The sequence below is a fragment of the Mustela nigripes genome, chromosome 5, assembly GCF_022355385.1.
Source record: "Mustela nigripes isolate SB6536 chromosome 5, MUSNIG.SB6536, whole genome shotgun sequence".
NCBI lineage: Eukaryota > Metazoa > Chordata > Mammalia > Carnivora > Mustelidae > Mustela > Mustela nigripes.
The window spans coordinates 123,830,751-123,858,672 of NC_081561.1; the positions used below are offsets into that span (position 1 = coordinate 123,830,751).

Below are 27,922 nucleotides of genomic sequence, written 5' to 3' on the forward strand. Positions count from 1 at the left end.
TTGTAACCAGATTGATGGGCTAATAATCTGAAGCTTCTGGTCCATTTTTTTTTTTTTCGGCATTAAGTATCCAAATCAAAAGAGCCCTCGCTCCCACGATCAGCTAATTAGTTAATACCGAAGCTTGTGAGCTGCCTCTAATCACTTCATCCCCATAAACACGGGAGCTGGAATGGATGCGCCTTCTTCTCAGTGCTAATATTCTAGGGTTTCACTGTTTGGAAACTAAAGTGTATGGAAGGAACTCCTTTTTAGGGGGGGGTGATGTACATTTATTTTTTACTTTTTTTGAAGATTTTATTTATTTATTTGGCAGACAGCACAAGAAGGGAGAGCAGCAGGGAGAGGGAGAAGCAGGCTCCTCGTAGAGCTGAGAGCCCGATGTGGGGCTCAATCCCAGGATCCTGGGATCCTGACCTGAGCCGAAGGCATGTGTCTTCACTGGGGTACCCAGGTGCTCGGCGAACTGCTTATTCCAATAGAGAAGTGACATGATCCAGAACGAGGGCCCTTCAACACACAGGAACCAGAAACAAAGCCTTCCATTCTTAAATAACATTTATTATTGTTGCAAAGAGGTCTTGTTCATGAGAAAGTTCTTGCATTCGAAGATATATTGGTTATGGTTATAGAAGCAGGTTTCACTGAGTGCTCTAGATGAAGGAGGCCTGACTACGACTCTGAATTCAGCAATCTAATATTCACAATGTGTTGGCTGCCACTTAGCTATTTATCCAAACATGCCTTTTAAATTTTTTTTTTTTTTAAAACATGTGCCTGCACAGGGTGGAAAAAAAAACACCAAGGGCTTGCTAAAAAGGAGAAGCCTAAAAAAGATAAAATTCCCGCAGCAGTTCTGTTCCACTGCAGTCTGTGAGTGCAGGAACGGTGTCCGTGTGGGGAAGCATTACGCCCAGTGGTTTCTCCGTGTGGACGGTGTGAAAGCCCTTGAGGTTTTCTGCGGCTGTCAGGAGGGAGCGGGAGAGTCCGTTTACGGAATCCAGTCGATGTTCAGGCACCGCGCTATGAACGCAAACATATCTGAGACCTCTTCTATCACTTTGGCTGTGGGCTTCCCGGCCCCGTGGCCGGCCTTGGTGTCCACGTGGATAAGGAGGGGGTTGCTCTGCTTCCGGCTCCGACCCACGACGTACTGAAGGGTAGCGATGAACTTCAGGGAGTGAAGCGGGACCACACGGTCGTCGTGGTCGGCAGTGAGGAGAAGCATGGACGGATACTGGATGTCGTCTGCCTCCGGGAGCTTCACGTTGTGCAGCGGAGAGTATCTGAAAGGCAAAGGCAGTTTCGTGGGGCCAGACGGCACAGGCAGAGTGGTGGGTCCACGGGGCTGATCAAGGAAGGTGGGTGGGTGGGTGGACACAGGAAGCCCTGTGGTTTACCACCTAACTTCACTAGCAATAACTGTGGCTAACTAGTACCCAGGTGCCCACCGCCGCCTCTGCATGAAGCGCTGTGGAGGTCCTAGCTGGCCGGGCTACGGCAAACTAGGGAGCTGCATCACGGATGTGGCTCCCGCTTTGGAAGGCTGGGTAAAGGAGAAACTCCCAGGGCTGAGAGAACCCTAACTGCAGGTGCACACTTGCGTCTTGAACTGTTCTGCATTCTTCAGACCGACTTTCTCACTACTACCAAGTAGATGGGCTTTAAGCCACTGACCGTGGATATAACTGGTGCCAGCCTTTCTTTTGTTGAAGCATACGGCCACTTTTTGCCCCTTTACATCGATAAAACATTTACTGCAGGCTCAGCGTGGCAGTCCCAGGAAGAACCTGTATCCTGTCTGGGCCTCTGGCTGGCTCTCGAGGTTGGGCAGAAAGAAAACGGCCTTAGGTGATGGTGACAAAGTTGGTAGAGGAGCAGGGAGGCACCTTCTCAAGTACAACTTTTCAGGTACGGAAACAAAAGGGTTTTAAGAATAAAAGTCTGGTCGAATTAAACAGTAATTGATAGTAGTAGTTAAGTGAGGGGGGTCTCTGGATTTTCTTCTTTACATTTTACTCAATATGGACGTCATGTTTCTCAGTGTTCAGTCTTACTGAATATAATCGGCTATTTTAGGAGAGTTTTATTTTGGCAGGTAAACAATCAAAAACATCAAAATTTCTGCTCAGTTAATCAAGTTAAGACTAGAACGTTCTGGAGTACAGCCTCCCAATAGATAGGGTGGGGGTGGCAATGGATCGGTTTTCTGATCTCATTTCAGAGTGTTCTTGGATCAAACCCAGCCTTCTAGATCAAGTTTAGTTCTTGGGGAAAAAGGTTTGGAAAACTGAGAATTTCTGCAGAAAATTTATCCAAGCTATTCCCAAACGTGGAAATCCAGGTCCATCATTGGGCAGGGGGAGGGCTTTAAGCTCCAGACGGTGCTTCATGGGACAAGCTGCTGGGTCTGAGCAGCTCCTGCCCACTCGGGCCCCTCTGGCTCGACTGTACTCTGCTGGGAGCAGCGGGGGTGAGAATATAGCCCCATGAGAGCGGGGTTGGAAAAGTAAAGTCTAAAGTAGGAATACCACAGACAACTTGAGAGGAAGATTAAGTTACTTTTCTTTCCCAAATTAATTTTAAAACTATTAGGTTCCATTGAATATTTTGTTGCCTTTGATACACAATTTGGTCAGTATTTTGAATTTAGATGAGACTCCCTAAGCGTGTATTTTCTTTACGTTAATTTGAACGACAGCTTCTTATTTAGCTTTTACTGGCATTTGTCGATGAGGTTATTTCAGTGATAAAACTTTGGTCATTTTAGTTGAAGAGCTGAAATCCACAAAAATCACAGAAAATGAAAGAAAAAGCTTGATGGGAAAAATAACTGTAATGAAATGTGGAGTCGACTGGGAAGACTGGGGCAGGCCCCGGGCAGTTCTAATTGTTGATGTCGGTCCCCAACCCCCTGCACGTGGGAAGTGAAGACAGTGAACAGCCAGAAAGAATGTAGCTTGTGGTCATGAGAGTCTAAATGTCTGCCATTTTCCCACTGGTCTTGCCAGAGCAGCTGAAGGATAGGAATGCAGTTGTACAATATTTTAATAACGTGATTTGCAGTTTCAAATAGATATGGTTACACTGAGAGAACAAAATAAATTTAATGTACCTGCACATATCTCTCTTTCCTTCTTAAAATCCCATACATAGACGTAAAGTACACTGACACCTTTTTCTATTAGTTTTTGATTGCTATGGTAACAAACTACTCCAAGTTTGGCAGCTTTTTAGAATAACACAGATTTCTTATCTCACAGTTCTGTCAGCCAGAAGTCTGGGTTGCCTCACTGGGTTCTCTGCTCTGGGTCTCAGGGCTGAAATCAAGGTGTTGGCTGGCTGGGCTCTTATCAGGAAGTTCTGCGGAAAAAAAAATCTGTTTCCAGACTCATTCAGGCTGTTGGCAGAACTCCGTTCCCATGTGGTTATTGGCCTGAGGTCTCCCTTTCTTTGATGACTGTTGGCTGGGGGCCGTTCTCAGGTTCTAGAGCCTCCTTCCTCCATCTTCAAAGCCGGCAATGACAGAGCCAGTCCTTCTCCCACTTCTAGTCTGACCTCCCTTTCTGCTGCATCCCCTGCCTCCAGCCGGAGAAAGTGCTCTGTCTTTCAGGGTTTGTCATTAGACTAGGCCCACTTCAGTAATCCAGGATTACCGCCTTATTTTAAGGTCAGCTGATTAGTAACCTTAATTTAATCTGCAAAGTCCCTTCACAGTGGCACTCAGCTTAGTGTCTGATTTGAAGAGACCAGGGGACAGGAATCTGGGGGTGGGAGGACATCCTTAGAATTCTGTCACATCTCTGCAGTTTGTTGTTTTTGTTAAAGACCAGATCAAAACAAGGAAGACAAATAGGTATTCCCATCACTTCCCCTACTTCTGCAGTAAATAATATGCAAATAGGAGACCCCAAAAGGGACAAAGAGTGAAACACTTACCCTTCTGACGGTTGAGTAGTGTATCAAATCGTTAACGACATGTACCACATGAATCGTTATGAATTGAGACTTACTTGATAAGCCATTCAAAGTGTTGCTTGCTGTCCGAGCACCCGTAGTCGGTGGTCCAGGCGTGGCCGATGGTGTACTTATGGAACTTCAGCATGTCCATTACTCCCACTTGGGCAATAACGCAACCGAAGAGGTCAGGGCGCTGATTTGCACAAGCAGCTGAAACCAAGACAAAGAATGGACAAGGAGACATTCTGTCATTAAACATCTAGATAAAGACAAATCAACAAATGGTTGCTGTGGAGAAAAACCCCCATACATTTGGTGCTGGAAGTGTTGTGAGTAAGAACTATTTGTACAGTCCAAGGCAGGGCCCGTAAGCCAGCACAGGCTCTAACCACTACTGGCACACGTTCTTGTCCTGTTTTAAAAATATTCATCTTCATATACTTCAGTTACATAAATGTATTTCTTTGCTTGGATAAGTCAATATTTATTGAACATCCCATCATGTGCCTGGCGCTGGAGTCAGATCAGTGAAGGTTTTAGTGGGAAGGTTAAGTGAAAGAGTGATTACAGTGTGGGAACCTCCCCTGTGGGGGAGTTCAGGGGCTGTGGGGTAAGGAGGTAGGGATGTTACGGGAGGAAGTCCCGGCAAAGCTGGTGTGACGAACAGCGAGTCAAGGGAATCTGGATGTCTCCTACCTCTGGCAAAAAAATGTAGTTCACACCCTGATTCTGAGTTCAGTGCTTATTCCTAATATCAGATCCTGAGTCCTACCCTGGAAGACCCGGATTCTCTCAGATATGAGGGGCAGGAATCTATCCCTTTAAATAAGCCTTCGGCACCCTGAGAAGGGAAATCCATTTTTGCAAGTTGTTCAAGGAACCAGGTTTGCCAACAGATGTAAACCAATAAGCTGAAAATATAAAGGAATTACTGGATGAAACAGTCCATTACTGAACAGCTCTCCCACTACTGGAATCAGATGGTATTTTCAATATCCTTTCCCATTAAATCTTAGATGTATTTGGGCTTCGTTCCTCTCTTCTACACTTTGCGTATGATCTGCATGCAAATTCAGAACTACCCAGAATCTGAATCTCTTCCTGCAGCTTCCATCGCCACACTCCAGGGCCAAGCCACCACCGTGGCTCACCGGGACAGAGGCCTCCTACCTGGTGTCCACTTTTCTTCTCCTGCCTCCCTTAACACCATAACACGATCAGTCCGAGAGCGATCCCATTAAAAAACAAGTCAACTTGTGACACTCCCCCAAAGGCTTCACATTTCCCAGAGTAAACCAGGTCTGTCAGACTGGCTCTGAGGTTCTGCCTGATTTCGCCTCCTGCCAACCTCTCCCGACACTCTCCCTCACTCACTGTGCCCAGCAGCAGCCAGCCGTAGGCCTCTACTCTGTTGCTAGAACACTCTGAGCCCTTGCTGGCCTCCGGTCCTTTGGTGTGTGTTGTCTGCCTCTGACTAGAACGAAAGCTCCACAGGGGCAGAGGTGTTAAGTCTGTTTGGTTTGAAACCTACCAACGCCCTTTCTAAATTTCAACAAATTATTTTGGACATATATATGTTACCTACATGGGGAATTTTTTTTTTAAGACTATATTCTATTGGGGTAAAGAGTAAGAACAGGTGTTCAGGTTTTGCAATGACTCAGTATATTTCAAGGATAAGGAAACAAGTGAATATGCGCCCGCCCCCTTCCAAAACAGTGAATTTTCACGTATGTTTTAAGTGGAGCCTACATTTGTACAATGGCCCCTCATATCCTAATGACATTGGATGGAGGGCCCAGCAAGCAAAGTCCAGGCTACCATAAATGTTCATTCTAAGGAAAAACATCATTAACTACCCCAACTGAGGAAAAGTTACTTAGAGGCCGTACCACCAGGTTGAAGGAACAGAATCTAAAACCAGCATCACCACTTTGCAGCTGTGTGACACCAGGCAAGCGACTCAAGCTCTCTGTGCCCCCGGGTCCTGGTACACGGGACTCCTACCAGTTCCTGTCCCACAGGCTGCGTGCGTGACAAATGAGAGCACGCGGGCGAAGGGCTCAGCGCTGCGCCGGGCACACGGGGAACTCAGCGAGTGTGAATTAATACCATGAACGACTTCCTGGACTTCCTGCCTGTCCGCCGTGCGTCCGCGTGCTAGCTGGCAATCCTTCGCCACTCCTCTCTGCACCCACAGCACGGATAATTCAACAATGCTTAGTGGTGATCACTTCTTACAAGTTCTGCCTAACACAATCACAGGGGTTCTCAGGCTCAGTCCTGTGCTGGCTGAAGCCCAGGAAGCTGTGGACCCGGTCTGTGGGGCTGGGGTCCCACCCAGTGTGCAGCCCCGAAGAGAATGGGGCGGGCGGGGGTGTCGTGGACAGCCTCTCGGGCTATCACGAATCAAGCCTGTGTCCAGTGGGTTTAGCTGGGTCACTCTGTGTCATTTATCAGATGCCCTGAAACAAATGGGTTTTGCTTTCCTTGCACCCACCCATGAGCCAAAGAAAGTCAAGAGTTGTCTACGGACAGTGCATCCGAAAACCCCAGGAGTGTAAACTAGTAAGTACGATAAATCCAGTTCTCACCCACTAAGAGGCCTCCGTTTGAACCTCCATTAATAGTCAGCCTCTTGGGAGAGGTGTAACCTTCCTTGATCAGATACTCCGCCGCGTGCTGAAAGTCATCAAAGCAGTTCTGTTTGTTTGCCAGGATGCCACCTGCAATGTGCCGAAGTGAAAGACGGTAAAGAAGCAAATCCTTAAAAACAACAGCAATAGAAGTTTCACTTAAAGGGAATTCAAATGATAGGGCAGAGTTTCAACTATCGATTACTGACGCACAGCAGGCTAATCCCACATTTAGAAGAAATGCCTCAACTGAAATTTTGTTATGCATTATGGAAACTCATTAACACCACAGTCACGAGTCCACAGGGTGGACCTGATCGCTTGTGCCAGAGAACCATGAGGATGATGGAAGTGGGAAAGCAGGTAACCAAAAAGAACATAGATTTAAAAAAAAAAATTTTAAGATTTTTTTGTTTATTTATTTGACAGAGATCACAAGTAGGCAGAGAGGCAGGCAGAGAGAGAAAAGGGAAAGAGAGCCTGATGTGGGGCTCGATCCCAGGACCCTGAGATTAGGACCTGAGCCGAAAGTAGAGGCTTAACCCACTGAGCCACCCAGGTGCCCCGTGAACCTAGATTTTAAAGAGGCTAAGCTTGAGCTGTGCTCAAGCCTTTCTGTGTAGTGAGCAAGGAGCCTATCTCACAGGGGTGCTCCTCAGCCCTCCCCTTGGCAAGAGTTGGAAATGGTATGGCTGAGAAATAAGGTACCTGGTTTCGCCCCTATTTAGAGAATGTAGTAAGCAAGACTGAAGCAGGGGGATGGGGGTGCACAGAGCAGCCTGTTATGGTTTCTGAATCCTTAAATTAAGATCTGAGCCATCTTCCCAGAGAATCTGAATTTTCTCATCCGGTGCATAAAGCCAAACAAAGAAATTATGTAAAGAGAGGAACATCTGTAAGGTCTTGGAATATCTGAAAGTAAAGGCAAAAAGCCAAAGACGTGCCCTCAATGGAAGAGATGTCTGAAGTAACTGCCTGGGACATGAACAAAAAACAGACATGGGTCTAATTAGATACTTGAGATTAACCACTTCTGCAGAAATTCAACTGAAGATGGAGCAGTGCTACCAAAGAAATTTTTTCATATCAAAACAAATGTTATTAAAATTTTAATAAGAAATTATCAGTGCATTAGAACACCGAGAATTACTTAGTTTCCAGGAATAATATCATTTTGGGTATATGACTATATTTTTAAAAGAGCATCAAATTTTAAACTCCATAAACAGAATGGAATTTAGATCTATCAATGTTTAGTATATATGGGTCTAAATGGAAAAATCCATTTCTGGCCCCTCGACTGCCTAAACTTGGAGAAAGTTTATCAATCAGTCTAGAAACAGATAGTCTACTTTTAGACTCATTCAAGATCCAAAGTGCACCCCCGCAGGGCTTTTAGATAATTAAGTTGGTTAATTAATACAGAGATGAGGGGCACTGGCACCTGTCACAGCACGATGCACACCTGGTGGCCAGAGGGGGTGTATGGAGAAGAATCTGGGTTCTCCAGGAGAGGGCCACGGGACCAAGACTCTATGCAGGGGTGTGTGTAAGTATGTCACAAACAATTTAACGAGTAAATGATGTTTGTTAGGTGGTCCAGACTTCACATACGGAATTGGAACATAAATATATGAGATGTAGAGATTATTTTTCTCTGATCATCTCTTAATATCATAGTATGATTTTAATGTAATTAAACTCTAATATCAGGTCAGGGTCAAAATTATACAATGACAATTGATTAAGTCTTTAGGGATGACACTTGGGAGTAGTCGCCCTAAATGACAGAGGGCAGGCGAGGCGCCCAAGTGTTAACAAGAAACACTCACCCTCGCTGAGATGCTTGAGTAGTTAGTGTGTTGTCGGATGTCAGCCTTTGGGGTGCTTGCTGCATGTTCAGGGGGTCAGGCTTGGCCTTTCTACATCTTGACATCTAACAGGTACTTATGAAAAATCTCTTTACAGATCTACCCTCATCTTTGCAGACTGGATTTGGTGCAGAAAACCACAGCCTTTGGCCTCCGGTTCAGGAACAAGTGGATAAATGCGGGGCTGCTGCTCCTACTGTGGGAGAAGACCCTGTCTGCCTGATGCTGCCTACCAATGCCAGGGCCTGGAGGCTACCTTTGTTCCAGGAGGCCTTCTGATCAGGGATGGCAGATGATGAGAGTGGGGAGAAGCCTGGGGCTGCTGGGACTGAAAGTGCATTCCCACACCCTCCTGTGGCTATTGGTTAGTCAAGAATTCCAGACACAAAAGGCTGGGGGAAAGGATGTGCTCCATATGTAAAGAAAAGGAAGAGATAAGACTTAACAAAAAAAAAAAAAAAAAAAAAAAAAAAAAAAACCATGGACAGCCTAGGGAATGACGCTTACTACAGAAGTAATATCCCCAGTGAAGTGAACACATGCTTCAGGAGGCTGGAGAATGGAGACTGAATCATGAAAAACAAGTGAGCTCTCAAGCCTAAAACCTGCGCATGACAGAGTCACAGCCGTAATAGTAGGAGGATGCTACATCTTGGCAACATTGGGGAAATCAGAGAATGCAAGCAAAAGGATGCTTGCTCTGGGAACAGGAAAGCTCTATTTGGGGCTGCTCCTTTTAAGACAAATTGACCTGGTTGAAGATGGCCTTATAATGCTAACCAGAGAGCCTGGTCTTGACTCTGGAGAGATCGAATAAATGCCAAAAAGTGCTCTGCAGACCCACTTCTGACCGTGATAGATGAAAATGGGCCCACACATTGCTAAAAACCCCATTCTGATGATGCTCTATAGGGAATGCTTCTGGAAAAGTGCATATTTCATTAAAATAAACAGAGTACAAAGGAAAACAAAATTGAAAAAAAAAAAAAAAACGGAGCTGTTTCTAGAGGAGCCGTGATGCTTGCAACATGTTTGAACATCTCCTTATTTTTCACTTGTCTAGCCAAAACGCCTGTCTGCTCCTAATCCCAGCAGCTCATTCAAACACACTGGTGGCTATGCTGTGTTTCTCACCTTTATGCCACGTCTCTCCGTACTCGCCACCTCCTCGGATGTTGGCCACTGCAAGGACACCGCCCATGTGTCTCACAAAGATGAGCCTGGACACACTGAGAAACAGTTCAAATAATGAAGCTTCCCTTAACCACCTGGTAAGGACCACGCTGTCTCTCTCTATCCAAAAAAAATATATTCCCGAAGATACTCCACATGTAATATTATTGAAATAGGAGTCCGGTAATTTTCTATCACTTGATTAAATTGCAAAATATAAAAGTTCTGATTAATGTGTAACTGCAAAGTTCATACATTTTCATATGCATTCAATATATCGCATTTTTCTGTGCTGGTAAATATTTTACGATAGGAAGTGGGAATACACAGGTCATAATGCAAAGAGAGAAAGAACCAGAAGCTCTCATTTCATGCCGCATCTGTCTTTTAATGTCGGCAAACTGAGTATCTCCAACCACGTGACACAGCCCTTGAGTGAGCGGCTCGGGCTTGCAGGAATCCTCAGTAGGGTCCCCGCTTCACAGTTTCTAGAATCTCTCCCCTCATTGTTCAAGCCAGAATAAAGCTGTTGCTGAAACTGGGGTTTTAAAGAGGTGTTCCAGTTTTCCAGGCATTTAGATGCTGAATTAGGTAACTAACACAAGGTTGAGGGGGTTGAGGAGACCAGGGACATGGTCCAGAAAGGAAGCATGGAGGGCTCAGGACTGGAGAAAGTTTTTTGGAAATAAGCAGAAGGAACTAGAGCACAAAGTCATTAAGTAAGTCCTTCGGGAAATGTGGATTTTGTTTTCTCTTCCTCTTTCCACTCGGACCCTAACGGTGCTAAATGACATCCATCCTTTCTGCTCGCTGAGATTAATTATCATTCTCCCTCTTAGTAGCTGGGTAAATGCAGGCTTCTGTGACCTAGGGTTCTAGAAGGCCTTGAGTGCTGACTTGTTGGGTCTTGAGGACTCAGAAAAAAGGAGAATTAGGGGAGGTGATCATACCACACAACTGGATTGGCCAAAGAGATTCTCAGTCACTTGGTCTTCTCATCAGCACTGTTCATGTCCTCCTGATGGTTTCTACAGAAGCTCCCAGCATATCTGCTGGGTTCTGGGATAAAAATGGTACAGGTACCCTTCCTTTCTCATCTCTCAAGTCCCAGGGGAGCAGGATGAATAACCACTTGTACAAAGGAGCAAAGACAAGCAGTTTCAGCTATAGATCTGCTCGGGAACAGGGCTGTCTCCATGCAGGACGCACTGAAGGGACTAAGGGAAGTCGGGCTCTGGTTGCGAGTCTCTGAAACTCACTCTCTGAAGGAAACACATGCTCATGGGCCCCACACTCAGGTGTCACCATGACTTGAAACCGAAGCTTGAATTTCATCATTTTGAGTGATAAAGACGGGCAAACGAGGCCACATTTTATTTTTAAGGATTAGGTTAACCTAATGAACCAACAGGTACTGGTTTGCATTCTTAGACTAATCATCACAGAGAATAAATACAACCTGTGGCCTGACCACACAGACATGGACATATGAATGAGAGGCCCATGTGACTGCCTGGGAAACCGGCAAGAGGTAGGCAGCCTGTCTGCGGCTCAGGCCCCGCCCCGAATCATGGCTGGTGTGGAGGAAACCGTGCAGAAGGCAGAATGGCCCTGCCGCGGGATGGGGAATGAGGAACCACCCGCTCCACCCTTTTAACTGGTTTCCCTTCAATGTATTCTTGTGATGATCTTCCAAAAATAGTGCGCTCCGTGATGATTTTACAAGTTCACCAGGTCCTCACCAACTAAAGGATAAAATCCAACTTTGTAACCAGATGTCCAAGGTGCTTCGCAATGTGGCTATAAGCTCCTGTGGGCCAGGGACCTTGTTCATACCTCATTAAATCCTCAACATTGAGCCAACAAAAACTCAAAAACAAAGCAACAGTTTTCTTATCTTCATATGTGGGGTGGCCAGTTGGATCTACACTGATCCTATGTCTTGGTAGTCGCCAGCCCATACATTTCTTCCCCAACAGGATCAGATTTTGTATGAGGCTCTATTCAGAAGTTGGCTCATGGTTGGTCTTACTGGTAGGAGACTCCTTGTTCTTACTAAAAATGCTTAGAGCAGATTCCACTTTAAACTGTGAATGGGATATTAAAACCAGGTTTTCAAATAACTGACAGAAAATAGTTATTTAAATAACAGCAAGTGTGGCAATGCAGATTTTCCTTCCTGAACCTTACTTATTGGGAAATAACCACATAAACAGTTTAAAATGGATGAAATAATGGCACATAGAGAAAGGATACTTATGGCTGAATGTTAAGATGGTCTATGTTAAGACTCTGTGGTGCTGAAAAATATAATCAGTAGCTGAAAATTCATTCTTTCTCAAGAGAATGCTGAGGTCAGTGGCGGGACAGCAAATGACAAACACTGCAAGGTCGAGCTTCCTTCCGTCCAGACCTCGGCTGACCCTCCCCTTCCGCAGCCTCAGCATCTAGCTCTCAAACAACCTAGTCACCGAATACAAAAGATTAGCTTGTGATTCTGAAATTCCTGACCAAAAGGGCATGCACTTAACATACAATCTTGCCCCTCCACACACAAAAAACAAGAAACATACAGCTACACACATCTGAAACAATGAGTTAGTGGACGAGTCTCTGGTTTCTTCCCACCGCAGGGAGAGGATCCCATCCACGCCGAAGTTCTGGGAGCGCTCAAGGCTTACCTGTAGTTGGGCGTGATGGATATGTTGAAGCCGCCGTAGCCATATAAGAAAGCAGGATGAGAGCCGTCCAGTTTTATGCCCTTTTTATGCACAATGAACATTGGAATCTTTGTGCCATCCTTGCTGGGGTAGAAAATCTAGAACAAAAGAGAGCAGAATGGATTTTAGTATTCGTTAGCGCTTGCTTTTAGATAGGAGAGACGTGCCGGTAGTCTGCTCTCTTTAAGATGGTGGGAGAGACGTGCCGGTAGTCTGCTCTCTTTAAGATGGAGAGCAGCACAACGGAGAGCCAGTCCTCCTGAGTATCTGATGCGAAGCATCTTTCAGTTTTAAGGAGACTTTGTGGAGTAGAGGAAAGTGTCAGGAAGTAGGGAGACCTGAGTTTGAAGTCTTACTCCACAAGGAGCTAATTAAGTTACCATGGCTAAGCCGTTTATCATCCTTCTGCCTTGGTTCCTCAGCCGCAAATGGGGCCATGGTGTCCACCAGAGAACAGAGAAAACAGACCTTCCGTTCTCTGCTCCTTATCACCCTCCCAGGACTGCAAAAGTCAGACTGGCCATCCTACCAAATGATTCAACCTAGGGAGACTCTTCCATGGAACAAATTTCCTATTCAACTTTCTCTCTACACATTAAGATACTCAACTCTTCATTTTTCTGTGTTCAGCTATTATTAAGTAAATGTTAGCAACTACGAAATAGGTATTAGGTGAGAGAGAAGAGCAATGACAACAACAAGGAAAGCCTCTTATTCCTGGGTAAAAACATTTTCTCTAGCATTTTTTTTTAAGTAAGGCTCTGCATCCAGCAGGGAGCCCAACGTGGGGCCCGAAATCATGACCCTGAGGTCAAGACCCGAGCTGAGAGCAAAGTCAGATACTCAACCGATGGAGCCACCCAGGCACCCCATTCTTCAGCATTTTTAATTAAGGCTCATCACACCTGCCAGAGTCTCGGCAACCTTGGGCAAGTTTGGTCAACATTATTCATTACCACTTGGATAAAAGGAGGAAGAGAAAAAGGATAAGAAAGAGAAAACTTAAAGCTAATCCAGTGATAAGCCACCAAAAACAGATAATGGTTTCTTCCAGAAAGAAAAAACAGGGAACAGTTTTCTCTTTGGGCAAACACGGCGTCTTTATCCCAAATGATATCTGGAAAGTATTCCCGCTCAGAAAAGTCTTGCCGACCTCCCATGTTATACCCACGGACATAAGCCTTTGCACTTAATGTGGTTTGGAGCCACTGTCCATCCAAAGCTTTTGACGGTAGCAGTTCTACTGCAGACGGCTGCCACAAAGTCCCTGGCAGGCGACGGGGGGTGGGGGAGTGGGGGCACAGATGCAGCCAAAAGCACTACAGGAGGAGTAAATGCCTGCACGCTTGGTGGTTTTCTGAAACCTGCCAAGAAATAATAGCAAAAAAAAAAAAAAAAAAAAAAAGCACTGGTTTCTGACTCTGGAGAGAAATACTGAGAGATGTAAATTTGACAGTTTGGGATTCATGGAGAATATTCCTCAGCACTCAAAACTATCAGAAAGGACACACACTTTTTACTGAAGGTTGTTAGAGGCTGCCAGTTAGCAGCGTCTAATAGACCGTGACTGTGTGGGTGGTACGGGTACAGGCAGTCAGAGAACAAGCTCCAAGTCACTGGCTGGGGCTGATGAGTTCAAATACAGGGCCTTCACCTCAGATGGGGTTGGGGGGTGGGGGAGGGTGGCGCAGGGTGGGGGGGATCTGGAGCTCTCCAAGCACAGAAGGGGCAGGGAAGCAAATCGGCTTACACGATTCCACCTTGAAAGAATCCTCTGTTCAGAAATCACCTTCCCTCCAGCTTACACCTATCCTCAACCCCTGCCCAGCACCTCCTTTCTCTCCGGTCCAGCTCACCCACCCACGACACCCTCCTGTGCTCCCTGCTCTCTGCCCAGCCAGTGGGGCTGATGCACCCCTAGTTTCCACTCAGCTGGCTCTCCTGGAGCACTGTTCAAGTGCTCCATCTTGGTGCCCTGTGACAATGTGGCCCCTGTGGTCCCACTTCTCTTGCTGCCCCCTGGAGATGTGCAATGCCTATGAGTCAGTGGGCAAATCTCCCTCCCCTTCTGGCTCCGGGACAGAGGAATCCTTTTAGAATACCAGCAGAAGCACAAAGTCCCCTTCACGCCCGTAGCTGCAAAAATACATCCAGGCTGAAGTTGGTGTGGTTCAGATGTTAAAATAACACCACTTTGAACGCTGTCCAAAAGTGAAAGGGCACTGTGAGGAGGATTACAATAAAATCACCTTCCAGAAAACTCCTTACAAGAAGGCTATTTCAGAGTTTATCACACCTCTGTACACACACACACAGTAGTGCTCTAGGCCATTTCCATTTATGGTACAGCGACTGATAATAAACCTGAACCTGACTCCTCAATGAAAGGGCAAATTGAATCCTGAGTCCTTTTGTAACCATGGTAGGAATCCATGTGAACATTTTAGAAATAGTCATTACAAGTAGCCCAGCCATTTTCCATCACACACGGTCTCCTTCGACTGAACGGAAACTGCTTTCCTCTTGAAGCCACTTCCTTTAGAGCTTTTCTTCAAGAGGCTCTGGGGTGTCTCTCCCACTGCTCTGGCTCTGTCTGGCTCAAAAGAAAAGCTAGTAAACTGCTCATTTTCATTGGCTTCCCAAACCTCACCAAACCAAAAGGCTCCCCTTCAGAATCTTGCTAGTGGTTCTTCAAGCTCACTGTCTGGGCCTAAGCATCTGAGACGAACATGCTGGAAATCCAGCCTCCCGGACCACATTCCCACAAGTCCTGACTCTCCACGTCTTGTGGGAGTGCTCGAGGCTGCAGACTGAGCAAGTCTCCCATCTACACTGGTACAGGTGGATTGGGGCTCAAAAACTAGCCACACAGTCTGCTTTTATCACCTCCTGTATCCCTGTCAATTACATTCACTAAAACCACGTGTCTTCCCAGAATCCCTGATAATTCAGTACGGGACTCCTCTCTTCCCCCAGTTTTCATGCGATTTTTCTTCAGTGCCTTTAGCGATGAAACTGATGACCTGTCCAGCATCCTGTCCTTAGATGCCTGAATGCCTCACTGTCCGATCTTAGCTTCCACACCCCCCATCCGCTCGTTCATGCCCATGTTTGCTGGGTGTCCACCAGGTGCCAGGTGCTGGATGTAGAGACGGACGAGAGCAGGGTCATCCCTTCCCTCACGGGGCTTAGGGTGTACAGAGACAAGGCAGCAGGCACTACAAACACCCATGACCTTGGCTCTGTCTTTGCCCTCGGATCCTGAAACTCTCTGCAAGGAACGCCGATGTTTCCTCCTGTGACTCCAACCTGTTCTTCCACGTTCCTTCCCTTCCCGATTCCTGAGTATCTTCCTTTTTCTTTTTTTTTTAGCTCTTACCACAACATTCAGTCCTTCATATTCTCTCTGGCTCTGTCAGCCTCACTTGGCCTCCAGACCCTTAGCCAGCCCTCTCGCTGTCATCATATGCCAAATGCCTGAATCCTCTAATTCTAACCGAAGTCACTGGATTCCTTCTCCTCCAGGTTGCGGGCACTCAGAAAACGCCAGCTCGCTTCACTGCAGATTAGTAATACCTGAACTCATGGGCTCTGAACTTAGGCTTTAAGTCAGTTTTCTCCTTTCCCTAAATGAGTTCCTTACGGTTCTCCTTTCCTTCCAACGTCGTTCCTAAATGTCTTCCTTATACCCTTTTTTGTCCCCAAATCAATTCCCGAGGAGCGGTTGCCGACACTTTACATCTTCCATTCCTAACACCACCCATTTGCATCCCCTACTTTTTGTCTTGCCTGTTGTCCCAGAGGCCATCTGCCTGGAGTTCTTAAAAAAAAAAAAGCCTTCTGCCAACTTCACTCACCCTCTACAACCCGAGAAAGACTCAGCCTTGCTTCTAGTCTTTGCCAATCCCACCACCATCACACTCCCGACCACCACCACATGGTCTTTTTGCATTTTCTCCCCTTCCTTGGCATGCAAACACACTTGAGTTCTCCCATCCTATGTAACAAAAGAAAACACCAGAACATTTTGCGTTGCCCTGTGTGCCCCTGAAGCTAAATTTCCATGTCTTTCTTCCTGATCACACAACTCCACGGTCACCTACATGACTTCTGACCTCGTTCACCACTAGTGGCAAAGTGGTGTCTTTACCACTTTTTTTTTTTTTTTTTTGAGATTTATTTAATATTAGAGAACACAAGAGCGAACAAGTAGGGGGAAAGGCAGAGATGGAGAAGGAGAGAAAATTTCAAGCAGACTCCCTGTTGAGTGCGGAGCCCTATGTGGGTTCCATCCCATGACCCAAGATCATGATCTGAGCTGGAACCAAGAGTCAGATGCTCAACTGCCCTAGCTACCCAGGCACCCCAGCTTTACCACCACTGTTGAAGGGCATTGGTGAGTGTTTCTGTCTTTCTCCTTACCCCTCCAACTTCATCTCTGTTCCAGTGGTGCATGTCTTCCCACGGTTTTCATAAGTTTATAGAGACACTTCTACTCTTACATATCCACACACACACAGGTTACAGACATGTGATGCATGGAGTTATGCTAATACTGGCCTAAAACATAGACCCTCCTCACACAGCAAGATATCATGGGATTCCTTCCATGTTAAAACCTCCAGATTTGGGACGCCTGGGTGGCTCAGTTGGTTGGACAACTGCCTTCGGCTCAGGTCATGATCCCGGAGTCCCGGGATCGAGTCCTGCATTGGGCTCCCAGCTCCATGGGGAGTCTGCTTCTCCCTCTGACCTCTCTGACCTTCTCCTCGCTCATGCTCTCTCTCACTGTCTCTCTCTCAAATAAATAAAAATAAAAATAAAAATCTTAAAAAAAAAAACCCTTCAGATTTACCTCATTAAAAAAAAAAAGGCACAAAAATTGAAAACCAAACCAAAAAACAACAAAAAACAAACCAAACAAAAACAGCTGCCTAAATGTTTCATTGTATGAATGTACACAATGCATTTAATCATCTGCTTACTGATGGATATTCTGACTCTTATTTTTCTCTTAGCAATGATGGAATAAGTCCCTTTTAGATAAATCTCATATATTCATGCTATGATTTCTGTAGGATATATGTTCTTAGAAATGAGACTGCAGATCAATAGATGTGCATTTAAAAATTCAATACATTCTGACAAATAATTCTCTAAAAATGGTTTATTAACTTAAGTCCCTAGTAACAGTGATTACCTAAGAGTCCATGTCTTATCTGCAGTGGATGCTACAATGGATTTTAATTTTTGCTAGTCCAACAGGCGAACTTTACCATCTCATTATTGCTTTGATTATTTTTAAATTCACAAACATTCTCATCTATTTATTCATCATTTTATGTCTCTTTGTCAGAAAGCAAAGCATTCCTGTTCTTATATTGTTACTTTTCTGTTTATAGAAACTCTTCTTACATCAAGAATATTAACCTTTTTCCTAACAAGTTTTGTTTGTATCTCCTCCCTGTCTATAACACGTCTTTTACCTTTCTTCGTGGAATCCTGAATATACACACCACACGGATAGGTAGGGGTTTCTCACCCCAAGTTATGAAAATTTTTTAATTTTCACTTTGAATTTTTACATTTATATTTGGAATCCATTTTTGCATATGGTCTTCCCCCAAAGACCAACTATCACGAACCACTCACGGAAGGATTGTTCTTTCCTCACTATTCAGAAATGCTACTTCTGAACTGGTTTCTTCCCAGGCCTCAACTGTTTTAATTTCTATCTGGCAACAGCTTCTTTGGCTTCCTGGGTGGAGTGGATCTTTGGTTCTTTTTCTTTTTCATTTCTCTAATTCCTTTTCAACCTTCCTAATTGATCCATTACTAGGTCTTCTTCTCACCACATGCTACTGTGTTGCAATTTTCTATACTTGGTCTTCCCTGCAAATCCCTCCTCTGCCATCCTCAGAGAGCCCTAATAAATTACTCTGTGCTAAGGCCCTTCAAGTCCACATGTGGTCTCCCAGGGTGGGTGGGCCCTCCACCCCTCCACGTCTCCAAACCCAGATAGACCTGGGGACATACTCCTCCTCCGGGCTCTCTTAGTTTGGCTAATACCAGTGGTCCCTCATTTCTCCCTCTTCTCAGCCTCCTGACTGCCAACTGAGAATCCTATTCTGTGCCAAGGACCCCACACCCGGGTACCCATTGAGTCCTTCCATTTCCCACAACCAGTCCTCTCCTCTCCCGCTGGCAGACCCTCTCGGGATTCCCTACGGCACGAGCCTCAAAACCAGCCCGTCTTCCTGATGCCTCACATTTGCTAAAGTGGAGTTGTGGTAAGAAGAGTAAAACCTTCGTCACGTACACGAATTATAATTTATATAAATCTATGTAAGTACGTGTATGTATATAATACAAAAGCCATTAATGCTTTATGAGCAGACAACTGCCAGACCTAAAGCCCTGTGTTCTTTCCCCACTGTTCCACTGGGTATTGCCACCACAATACTTAGGTTCAAGTGAAAAAAGCAGAACAACGCACTTTCCCCGCCCCCATACTTGTATCCAAATGAGAGCGAGCTGGTGAAACACCTCCATTGTTTTTGAGAGTCCAGTGTGGGCACAGCCTCAAAGCTTTTAGGGGACCCTTAACCGACAGGAAAACAAAGGCTCACATGGGATCTAACAGGTGGCCACTTGAGCAAAAGAGAAAGTCTGTGTCATCCAGGGCTAATGGCTGGTCACATGAAGCTGCCGGGCCCTGCCTTCCCCCTTCTTCCTGGCAGCAGCAGAGAAAACAGGCTGTGCCAGAGTCAACCTGACAAGGAGCCTGTGATGCCAACGTCAGCACTGGGGTCTGTCCCTCTGGCACAAACCTTCACCTAACAGAATGCAGGTCCCACCCAAGAACCTATGGCCGAGAGTCTTTGGAAGCCCCTGGGGGATCCCAGAAGAGGCTCTGCTTTAGCATGTTTCCATGTGAAACCTTTGTCAGGGACACTACAAGAAAAAAAAAAAAAATCACAACGGTAATTCAGAACCACCGTTCATTCTAAACCTGAGTGAGCCAGCCGAAGGTTGGTCGCTCAAACACTGTATTAAGAAAGCTTCCCTCCTTGATGTTTGCTTTTTTCCCCTTTAAAACTTAAATTCTCCATTTTGGAGACTCTCACAGCAGTGTAACAATGTTACTCCACGTGTCCAACCAAGAGCATTCAGCACAACAAAGCAACAAGGGTCTACGCCCTCTGGGAAGCCCCCACTGTTTCTCCGCAGAGGACAGCAATAGGTCTCTTCTGAGCAGGCCCAAAACTGTGCCACTTGGTACAAAAAAGCTGGTGTCAATTCTTTCTCAGCCCTGGGGAGTTAATAAGATAATCTCAAATTCTGGAGACTTAAAATGTTTTAGATAAAAGGAGAGATTGTCCTTCTGGGACTTCAGAAGCTGGTCACCCTCTTATGCAAAAGACAAACCTGAGATCCATGAAGACAAGATACCTGCCAAGGTGACAGACAGTGCCAGTTTATGGGAAGTTACCACTATGGTCTCCTAAGTCCCTGGTCCAGGATTTTCTTTCTACTCTTATCACAAAGTAATTCACTCTACAGTATTACTTCCTTGTAAATATCTTTATTGGGTGTAACTGTGTAAAATTTTGCAAATATTAGAACCTTGGCACTGCTTTAATAGGTTTTTATTTCCTTCAGGACAATAATCACCAGTCTCCAGGGAATCCAGGGGACAAATATTCTCCCAGAGATACTGTGATTTATTTGCTTTTCTGTTTTTGTTGCCCTCTTCAAAAGGAGACTCATTCAAGCATGTCAAAAGCCATATTTCAGATATAGAGGTCATTATATTTACTTTTTTTTGAAGCAAAATAAGTCTGCATGGAAAGATGACCCTTTTCCAAACAGTCATCTTGTTACCGTCTTGAAGACAGAAAAAGCCCAGTATATCCTGCAATGCCATTCTACTAAAAAAAACGGTCTCAGTAGTATTTTTAAAAGGTATTACAGACATAATTAACTTCACAAATGAAACTGCTTGAGACAATCATAAAGAAAGCAACCCCAACTTTCTAAGCAATCAATTAAATTTAAAGCAGCTTCCCATTTTGCATATTAAAGGCCATATTCTAATGAATGATTATTTAACAGATAAGAACTCACAGATCCTTGAGTGGAAGTCTTTGAATTAAAAACTATTGAAGGAGAGAGACAAAGGGTTTACACTTACATAAAGCATGTAATAAAAAATTACAGAAATGACCACCCCCTTATTGTCAAGCCTGGCTTCCCAGGGACATCACCAAGTGTAAAGCAATGCTGCTCTCGGGCCAGGCTTTGGCATGAGAGGAGTCAATAAATACATGTCCAGCTCTCCTAACGTGTGAATCTGGTATCAAATAGATGAAATAAAAACATCTTCCTTAAAGGAAAAAGGCAGGGCAAGGAAACCTAAGAAATCAAGGAAATGTTACCGTTCCTCAAGACAATGACATCAGCAGTCATGAAAAGACCAGCCATCTCTTCTGCCATCATCTCCAGTTGCACTGATCTGACCTCTTTGAGGTCAAGGTCCACATAGACCTCCTTTTAGAAGAGAAAGGCCTACTGCTTGCATAGGTTCAGGAAAAGCTGCCTCTGTGCTTGTACCAGGCAATGCTTCTCTGGGTGCCCCCCCAGGATGCAGCACGTGAGGCCGCTGAGGCTCACCATGGGGGCACTGAGGCGGCAGATAAGACGCACCTGCGTTCGCTGTGCTCTTTATTTTCTTGAAATGAATACATTTGGTAGTAAAATCAATTTTGCTGAGACAGTCCAACATGGGCAACCACGGAAGCTTCTGAAAACAATCAGTCTTCAACCGCAGATTTGTCCTTGTTCGGGTGGGGTGCTATCTGAGGCGAATGCCAGCACGCTCCTTGTCCCCAGTAAAGGGACACGCTCAGCCACGAAAGATGAAGGCAAACTGCAAAGGGCAGGCCCTTTGGAGAGAAGAATGTCTGGTGATAGCAGCTCCTTCCTAATTTTAGGGCCTGACAGGTTTAAAGGAGAATGTTCATGAAAGGGTGTTGAACTTCCCTTTTTATCCGAGTTGACAGAGCCCACTTGTGTGGCCTGTGCTAAGTGTGGCAAATGCATGTGACGAGGAGCAGAGCTGCTCAGAAATCTCACGGTCAAGGCGAACAGTGGTCAAGACATTCCATTGCCCAAAGAACCAGGCAGAAAGCAACTGCAGGGCGTCCATTACCTTGTAAAGCAGAGGATGGGGAGAGCTTCGTGGGGCTTCGAGGGGGTGCTGCGTGTTGCTTAGGTTAAAGATACCTGCCAAGCGTTAGAAGGTCAAAATCCTATCTATTTTCCAGGCATGTGACTTTGGAGGAGTGGGGAGGAGTTTAAGAGTTACCTCTGGGCCGAAATTACAAAGGGAAATTTCTATTCCAGATCCTTCGGTTTGCTTTTCAGAGGATGGCTTGACAGTTTTCTAACCGTGGAGCTTTAAAAACACCCATGGGGGCACGTCAATAGCAGCGATCTCAGTCTATTTAAAATCTATTTTAACTTTTGGTCCATTTCTTGAGTATCAACAATGTGCTAAGTGCTCTGCTGATAGTGTGTGCAGAAATGCCTCAGCTCTCCAAGGCTGGGCCACCTGTTCTTTGGAATAATAAGCCTATTCCCAGTTCCAAACTGTGGATCAAGAAGTGAAACAGAAATTCAAGGTGCTTGACACAGGGAAGAAAGACAGCGGCCCATGTCGGTTGTGGCACTGTGATGGTCTGGCTGGAGTTTGGAGGCTTTCAGGGCTGTGATGAATAAGCAGGACTTGACCACAGACCATAACTGCCATCTCCAGTTGCACTGATCTGACCTCTTTGAGGTCAAGGTCCACATAGTCAGACCTCCTTTTAGAAGAGAAAGGCCTACTGCTTGCATAGGGTCAGGAAAAGCTGCCTCTGTGCTTGTACCAGGCAATGCTTCTCTGGGTGCCCCCCCCAGGACGCAGCACGTGAGGCCGCTGAGGCTCACCATGGGGACACTGAGGCGGCACATCAGACGCACCTGCGTTCGCTGTGCTCTTTATGGAAACAGAATGATGAATCCGTCATCTAGGGGTCATGAGCCCTGCACTGCTCGTGTTCAGTGAACATTTGCTGAATGCATGAAGAGTTAGAATTGCACATTATACCCCGTCTCTTTATGACCGCCCTTCCAACACCTATGCCAGTTTGCTTCAGGTCCTGAGGCTCAGAGCACTTCGGAAGCCTCCCACACACCGTCTCCTCCCCGCATGTCCATGTGGAGGCCCTGGCTTCTAATAGGATTCCCGCTTCCAATCTTTGGGCATTTGCTACCTAATGAATCTTCCTGAGATTTAAAAAAAGAAAAAAAGAGAGAGAGAACCTTCCTTTTAGTCTAGGTCACTCCCCTCCTGACAACACACAATGCCTCCCCATTCTCTATACCATGAGGTCCACGTTTTAGACCAGCCATTACATCTCTCCACTTTTTATCTTCTACCTTTCTGAATCCTTCCCAACTTCAACTGTCCTTTCCAATGAAACTGCCATCCGCATCTCCAGATCCCTGAAGTCACCAGGCTTGAGAGACTAAACCACAACTGAAAAAAAAAAATTCACTGGCTCTTAGGAATTCACTTATTTGACCCCCCCGAGCTCCCACCCAATACACACACCCCAATGCTGTATCTCAGGCAGGTTCAACCTTTGCTTGGCTATTTCCAGTAGTAAGAGAGAAACTGACAACACCACAAACGGCCGCTCATTTCACTGGGACCCTCTCTGCTAGAAAGTTCTTCCTTATCTGAAAATATCAAAACAAGTGAAAATACAGGGAACAAAGTCAGCCAAGGCTCTGGAGACAGAACCTGGTGATAATAAATTTCTACATAAACTATCAACTAAAGTTCTGTACATTAAAAAAAAACAAAAAAAAAACAAAAAAAAAAACTAAACTAAAGTGCCTGCCAGTAGGTTTCTATATTTTTCACAATAGGATTTTCCTTAGTCCTTATGTCAAAAATAGATGCTATTTATTTTACTTGATGTGTTTAAAATACTTAAATAGTTCTTACCATGAAAAAGCACTATTCTAAGGGGTTTATAAATATTCCCTCATTATGAAGTTTGAGCCAGGGAGGGGGCTACTCTGACCAGGGAAGCAACTTGTCCGGGTCATAAATCCTGGGAGTGATGGACTTAGGATTTTTACCTGGGCCGACTGACTCCAGACTCTATGCTCTCAGTCACTAGGAACAAAGATGAGCAACCTCCTGGACCTCCCTCTGGGCACCCCCCCAATCCTCCTGTTCATAGCTATTGTGCCGTCATGTGTTTGTGTGTGTGTATGTGAGCATGTGAGTGTGCGTGCGCATGTGTACCTCTCTGTATCTAGCACAGTGCCTGGAAGACAGTGGGCACTTAGAACACAAGTCTGGGTCACTGCATAAACAAACATGCAAACCGGCCACCACGCTGTAGTCAAACAACACACAAGAAAGCATTCTAAGGGGCAGTGCATTGAAAAAAAAAAACCTCTAAAACATTCTAGAGTCTGGCATCAAAATGCTTACAAGCTGAAAAGGAATAAAATACAAATTAACTTGGGTTGAGGCACTCAAGAGACTGTATAAGGTCACAAATTTCTAACTTACCACTGATGAAAAATATTTAACATCTGACATTTTCTTTATGTGTAGCTGTTAAATCTATTAATTTAGCAATGCCACGGAGGACGAGCTTCACGGCTCCGAAGCGGTTTAGTTACGGTAATTCACTGCATGAGATTGCACCTGCGTCATAAAAACCCAGGAAGAATACTTGAAATCCATTTCAAATTCTCATGAACACTGTGGCAAACCCCTTATTTATCTTACTGCCTTAGAAATATAAAAACTAGTAAGCAAAACGTCGGCGTGACAAATGCCGGCCAGAATGGTCACTAACAGCGGGGTCCAACCACACAGCTGTGAGGACAGGGGCAGCTCCGAATGTGAATGCCGAAGAGGCCGGACTTGGAGAGAGGCAGATGTTAGTGAGGAGAAGGGAGAGCAGTGTTTGTGCGATCAAGCAGCTCCTGGTGGGGGCGGAGGGCTGAAGCAGAACTGCACCACCAAGAGTGGCCCTGAACGGAGCGCAGCATGGACAGAAGCCCTTGAGCCGGGACGCTGGCACAACTGTCCAATTACCACTTTTTCGTTTGTATATCCCAGGAGAATGGGAGATGCAGCACAACACCGGGAGGAGCAAATACACACAAAATCATTTCACTGCCAAACAATGAATGACCGGAATACTGAAGAGGGGGACCTGGAAGGAAAATTCTCTGGCATAAAGACGTTTACGGGAGTTTCTGGTGCGCGCCTCCAATGCTGCTAGTCCACTGATCTGCTTCTACCTAGACTCTCTCAGACGCGGCGAATGCCAATCACCCAAATAAACCCTGGGAGAGTCAGAGGCGGGAACAACACATCGGAGGTGATTTCAGGTCGCTTAAAGGACAGTCATTAGGAAGCTCATGAGCGCCAAGGTGCAATTCACCACCCCCCTGCCCCGACCCCGCCGGGGAACGGGGAGCTAGAAGTGGACTCACGCGGGTGAAGGCGGGCGGCAGAGAGGTGGCCCGTGGGGAGACACGGAAGTAGAGGCTTCCAGGAGCAGCACAGACAGCCACTGGGGGCAACTCATCGGGGGTTGGAAAAGAGGAAGGGGAGCAAATGAACGCAAATCACAAGGTTCAGAAATCCTGCTGCAAAGCTACAAGCACAACTTTTAATTTATATTCTATGCTTGGCTGTGTGAAATGGTTTTGTATTTGTGCAGAAGAACGACAGCAGCAAAAATCTTACCAGTGGAACCGTATATCCTTTTTTCCTTTTTTGATGGCTATGAAATGGCTCCCACCCCAGCACTATCTTGTTCGCCCCAGCACTATCACGACAGAGCTTGCCTATTCATTTTTAAATGCCTTAAATGAGGAAATAGTGTCATTTTAAGTATGCAGACACACACCCCTTTATATCATCACTTGTAATCAAGGCATTAAGGTAGCAAAATATACAAGTGTCAGGAAAATGAACATTTCAGATGAATAATCGATTTGTGCTCGTGGAAGACCTGGAAAAGAACACTGTGCTGTTCTGAAGATGGACGGCATTCAGGATGGAGGATGGGGAACAGCTGATGGCCATGAAGCATCAGGGGTGTGTACCGAAGAGCTGGATACAAACCAGCGCACTGCGGACACAAACTGCCAGCGTGTGAATCCTGTGTACCAGCTCTCCTGGCTGGTAGTTAACAGGCAAAGCCGAGGGCTGCAGGGAGACTCCTCATTCCCAGTCGGCTGGGCTCGGCAGCTCCACTCACAGCCTCTTCAGTCTACTGCTTTCCTGGCCACCTCCCCAGGCCCTAAATGTTAGTGCTCCCTTTGGTCCCCCTGCCCCTCTAGGCACACAACCGAGGGTTTCAATCTGTGCTCACTGACCACCACCAGGGACAGCCTTCACCACTCTCCCTGACTCCTGACGCTAATTCTCTGAGTGCCTGGCAAAAGCCACCTAGGTATCCAGCACAGTCCCCACTGGAGAAGGGCTCCCCACTCTCGATAAAATCTCACCCCATCTGGGCGCAAAGCAGACCCTATGGTCTGACCTGTCTGTATTTCCAGGCTTATCTCCTGCCGGTGAGGTCCAGCCCTGGTGCTGGGGATATCTCTGCTTGTGTACAAGCTCTCCTCCCTCTGTGCCCTTCCCCTGTCTGCCCAAAGCTCCTTTCCTGGAAGCCCTCCATGGACAGTCCTAGATGTTCCTCCTCCTCTGGGCTCTCATGGCACCTGGGGTCACCTTTTATATAGTTTCTCCCACCATCAAATTGCTACAAATGTTTGATCACATCATTTCCCCTTGTAAATTCTATCATTCCTTAAAGTCTCAGCGCTGCTAGATACGATGTAGCAGCTTGAGAAATGTTTGTGAAAGAATTGTTTTTATTTATGCTCTCTTCTCATTTAGAAATTCCATTTTATTTAAATTTGTACTATTATAACTATCACTGCCTTAGGCATCCCTCCAGCTTCTCTCTGTGAGGCACTGGGACTTTGGGGGACCTCGCTTAGACAAACACAGTCAGGGAATACGTTACACGGAACACCAACAATGAAGAAAGGAACCATACGTACAAGTCAATAAACTACTGAGTAGTGAAGCAGGAAAGGGAAAGTGAGAACATGAAATGTAAGAGGCTGCTTTAGAACACATGTTAGAAAAGCCAAAAGCCAAAGGGAGAGAATTAAGCTTCCAAAGTCTGAAAGCATTAATTAAAAAATTCAAATGATCACACTCTCATAGAATGTAGCAAGGAATCCGGGTCAACTGCAGGTGGCCTGGGGGTAAGGAGGCGGCAGAGCGAGTGCGGGCGGAGAGACCTAGCGCCTGCCAGGCTGTGCTGCCCGCCCGGGGCTGTCTCGTGCAGCCTGTAGGGTCCTCCTGCCCTCCTCTGACTGACTAGTTGGGCCGCATGCAAGGTCCTGCATCCAGATGGGTCTACCAAGGCGTGATGGGGACCCGAGCGCTCGGGCAGAACTCCAAGAGGCCTGCTGGCTGCAGACCTGCGAGAGGAGACTGCATGCGTGAGCTCACGCCAGGTGGAGGCTTTGCTGGCAGTGCTGCATGTTCCTTACAAAGTAGGAAAATACATGTTACTTAGAACACTGTGTTCAGGACACAAACTGTTACAATTTTGAGTCCACCAGAAAAAATTAATGCCTGCAGAGAAAATAAAAGGTAATGATTTACTAAGCTTTGTAGAGCTGCTTATATTTTTAAAGAAAATATTCAGAAAATGAAAGCTGAAAAATAAAGGAATGTATTTCTATTGGTAGGATTTCAGGTGCTGTGGTCAAGGATGGGGTTAGGGGCAGAGGCAACCCCCATGCTCCCCCAAGGCCTCCCTGCCTTCTCTGGGGAGAGAAACGTGGTGTCACCAGGGCGGGTGCTGTTGTAGCTCCTTCCAGCACTTGGAGGATGGATGGCCGTCATCATCCGCCAACTCTGAAGCTGGTCTGTCCCCATCACATGGGGTTGGTCAATGACATGTGACCAGGGGAGGGCGGGCTGTGGGGCCACCATGGAATGGGATGTGCTTTCTCTCTGCACCACAGGGACAGCACGGGTGGAGCCCCCGGGGAGGTCTGATGGATAGGGAACAGGAACAAAATGTAAACTTTTCTGACTTTTCGCCTCTGAGGCTGGGACAGTGCTTGTGAACTGCAATAGCCTAGCCCACCTGACTAATGTAGAAAAGAGCGATCAGGAAGCAACTCATTCATAAGCAGCAGAAAATTTCTCATACTCACTATCTGAGAGTCTTCTAGCGCATAAACTGAGTACATATCAAATATGCACATACTGCCAAATTTTAAAACTACTTTTTTCATTTCTAGTTGAAACTCAAAAATTGTTTGGAGAAAACAGTAGGTAGATAAAGAAAATGTGGTACACACACAAACAGAATGGACTATTACTCAACCATCAAAAAGAACGAAATCTTGCCATTCGCAATGATGTGGATAGAACTACAGTGTA

The 27,922-nt window shown here is 45.9% G+C and overlaps 1 protein-coding gene across 1 annotated transcript in view; it reads right to left on the reverse strand.

Annotated features, from left to right (window-relative positions):
* Positions 1–540: 540 nt before the first annotated feature.
* PREP (prolyl endopeptidase) overlaps positions 541–27,922 on the reverse strand; it is a 114,572-nt gene continuing 87,190 nt past the window's right edge. The window contains exons 11-15 of the mRNA XM_059401124.1: positions 12,322–12,458; positions 9,602–9,696; positions 6,555–6,686; positions 4,014–4,170; positions 541–1,286 (exon numbers count right to left, since the gene is read on the reverse strand). Of these exons, the coding sequence (XP_059257107.1) occupies positions 992–1,286; positions 4,014–4,170; positions 6,555–6,686; positions 9,602–9,696; positions 12,322–12,458 (816 nt within the window). The 3' untranslated portion in view covers positions 541–991. The remainder of the gene's footprint in view (positions 1,287–4,013; positions 4,171–6,554; positions 6,687–9,601; positions 9,697–12,321; positions 12,459–27,922) is intronic.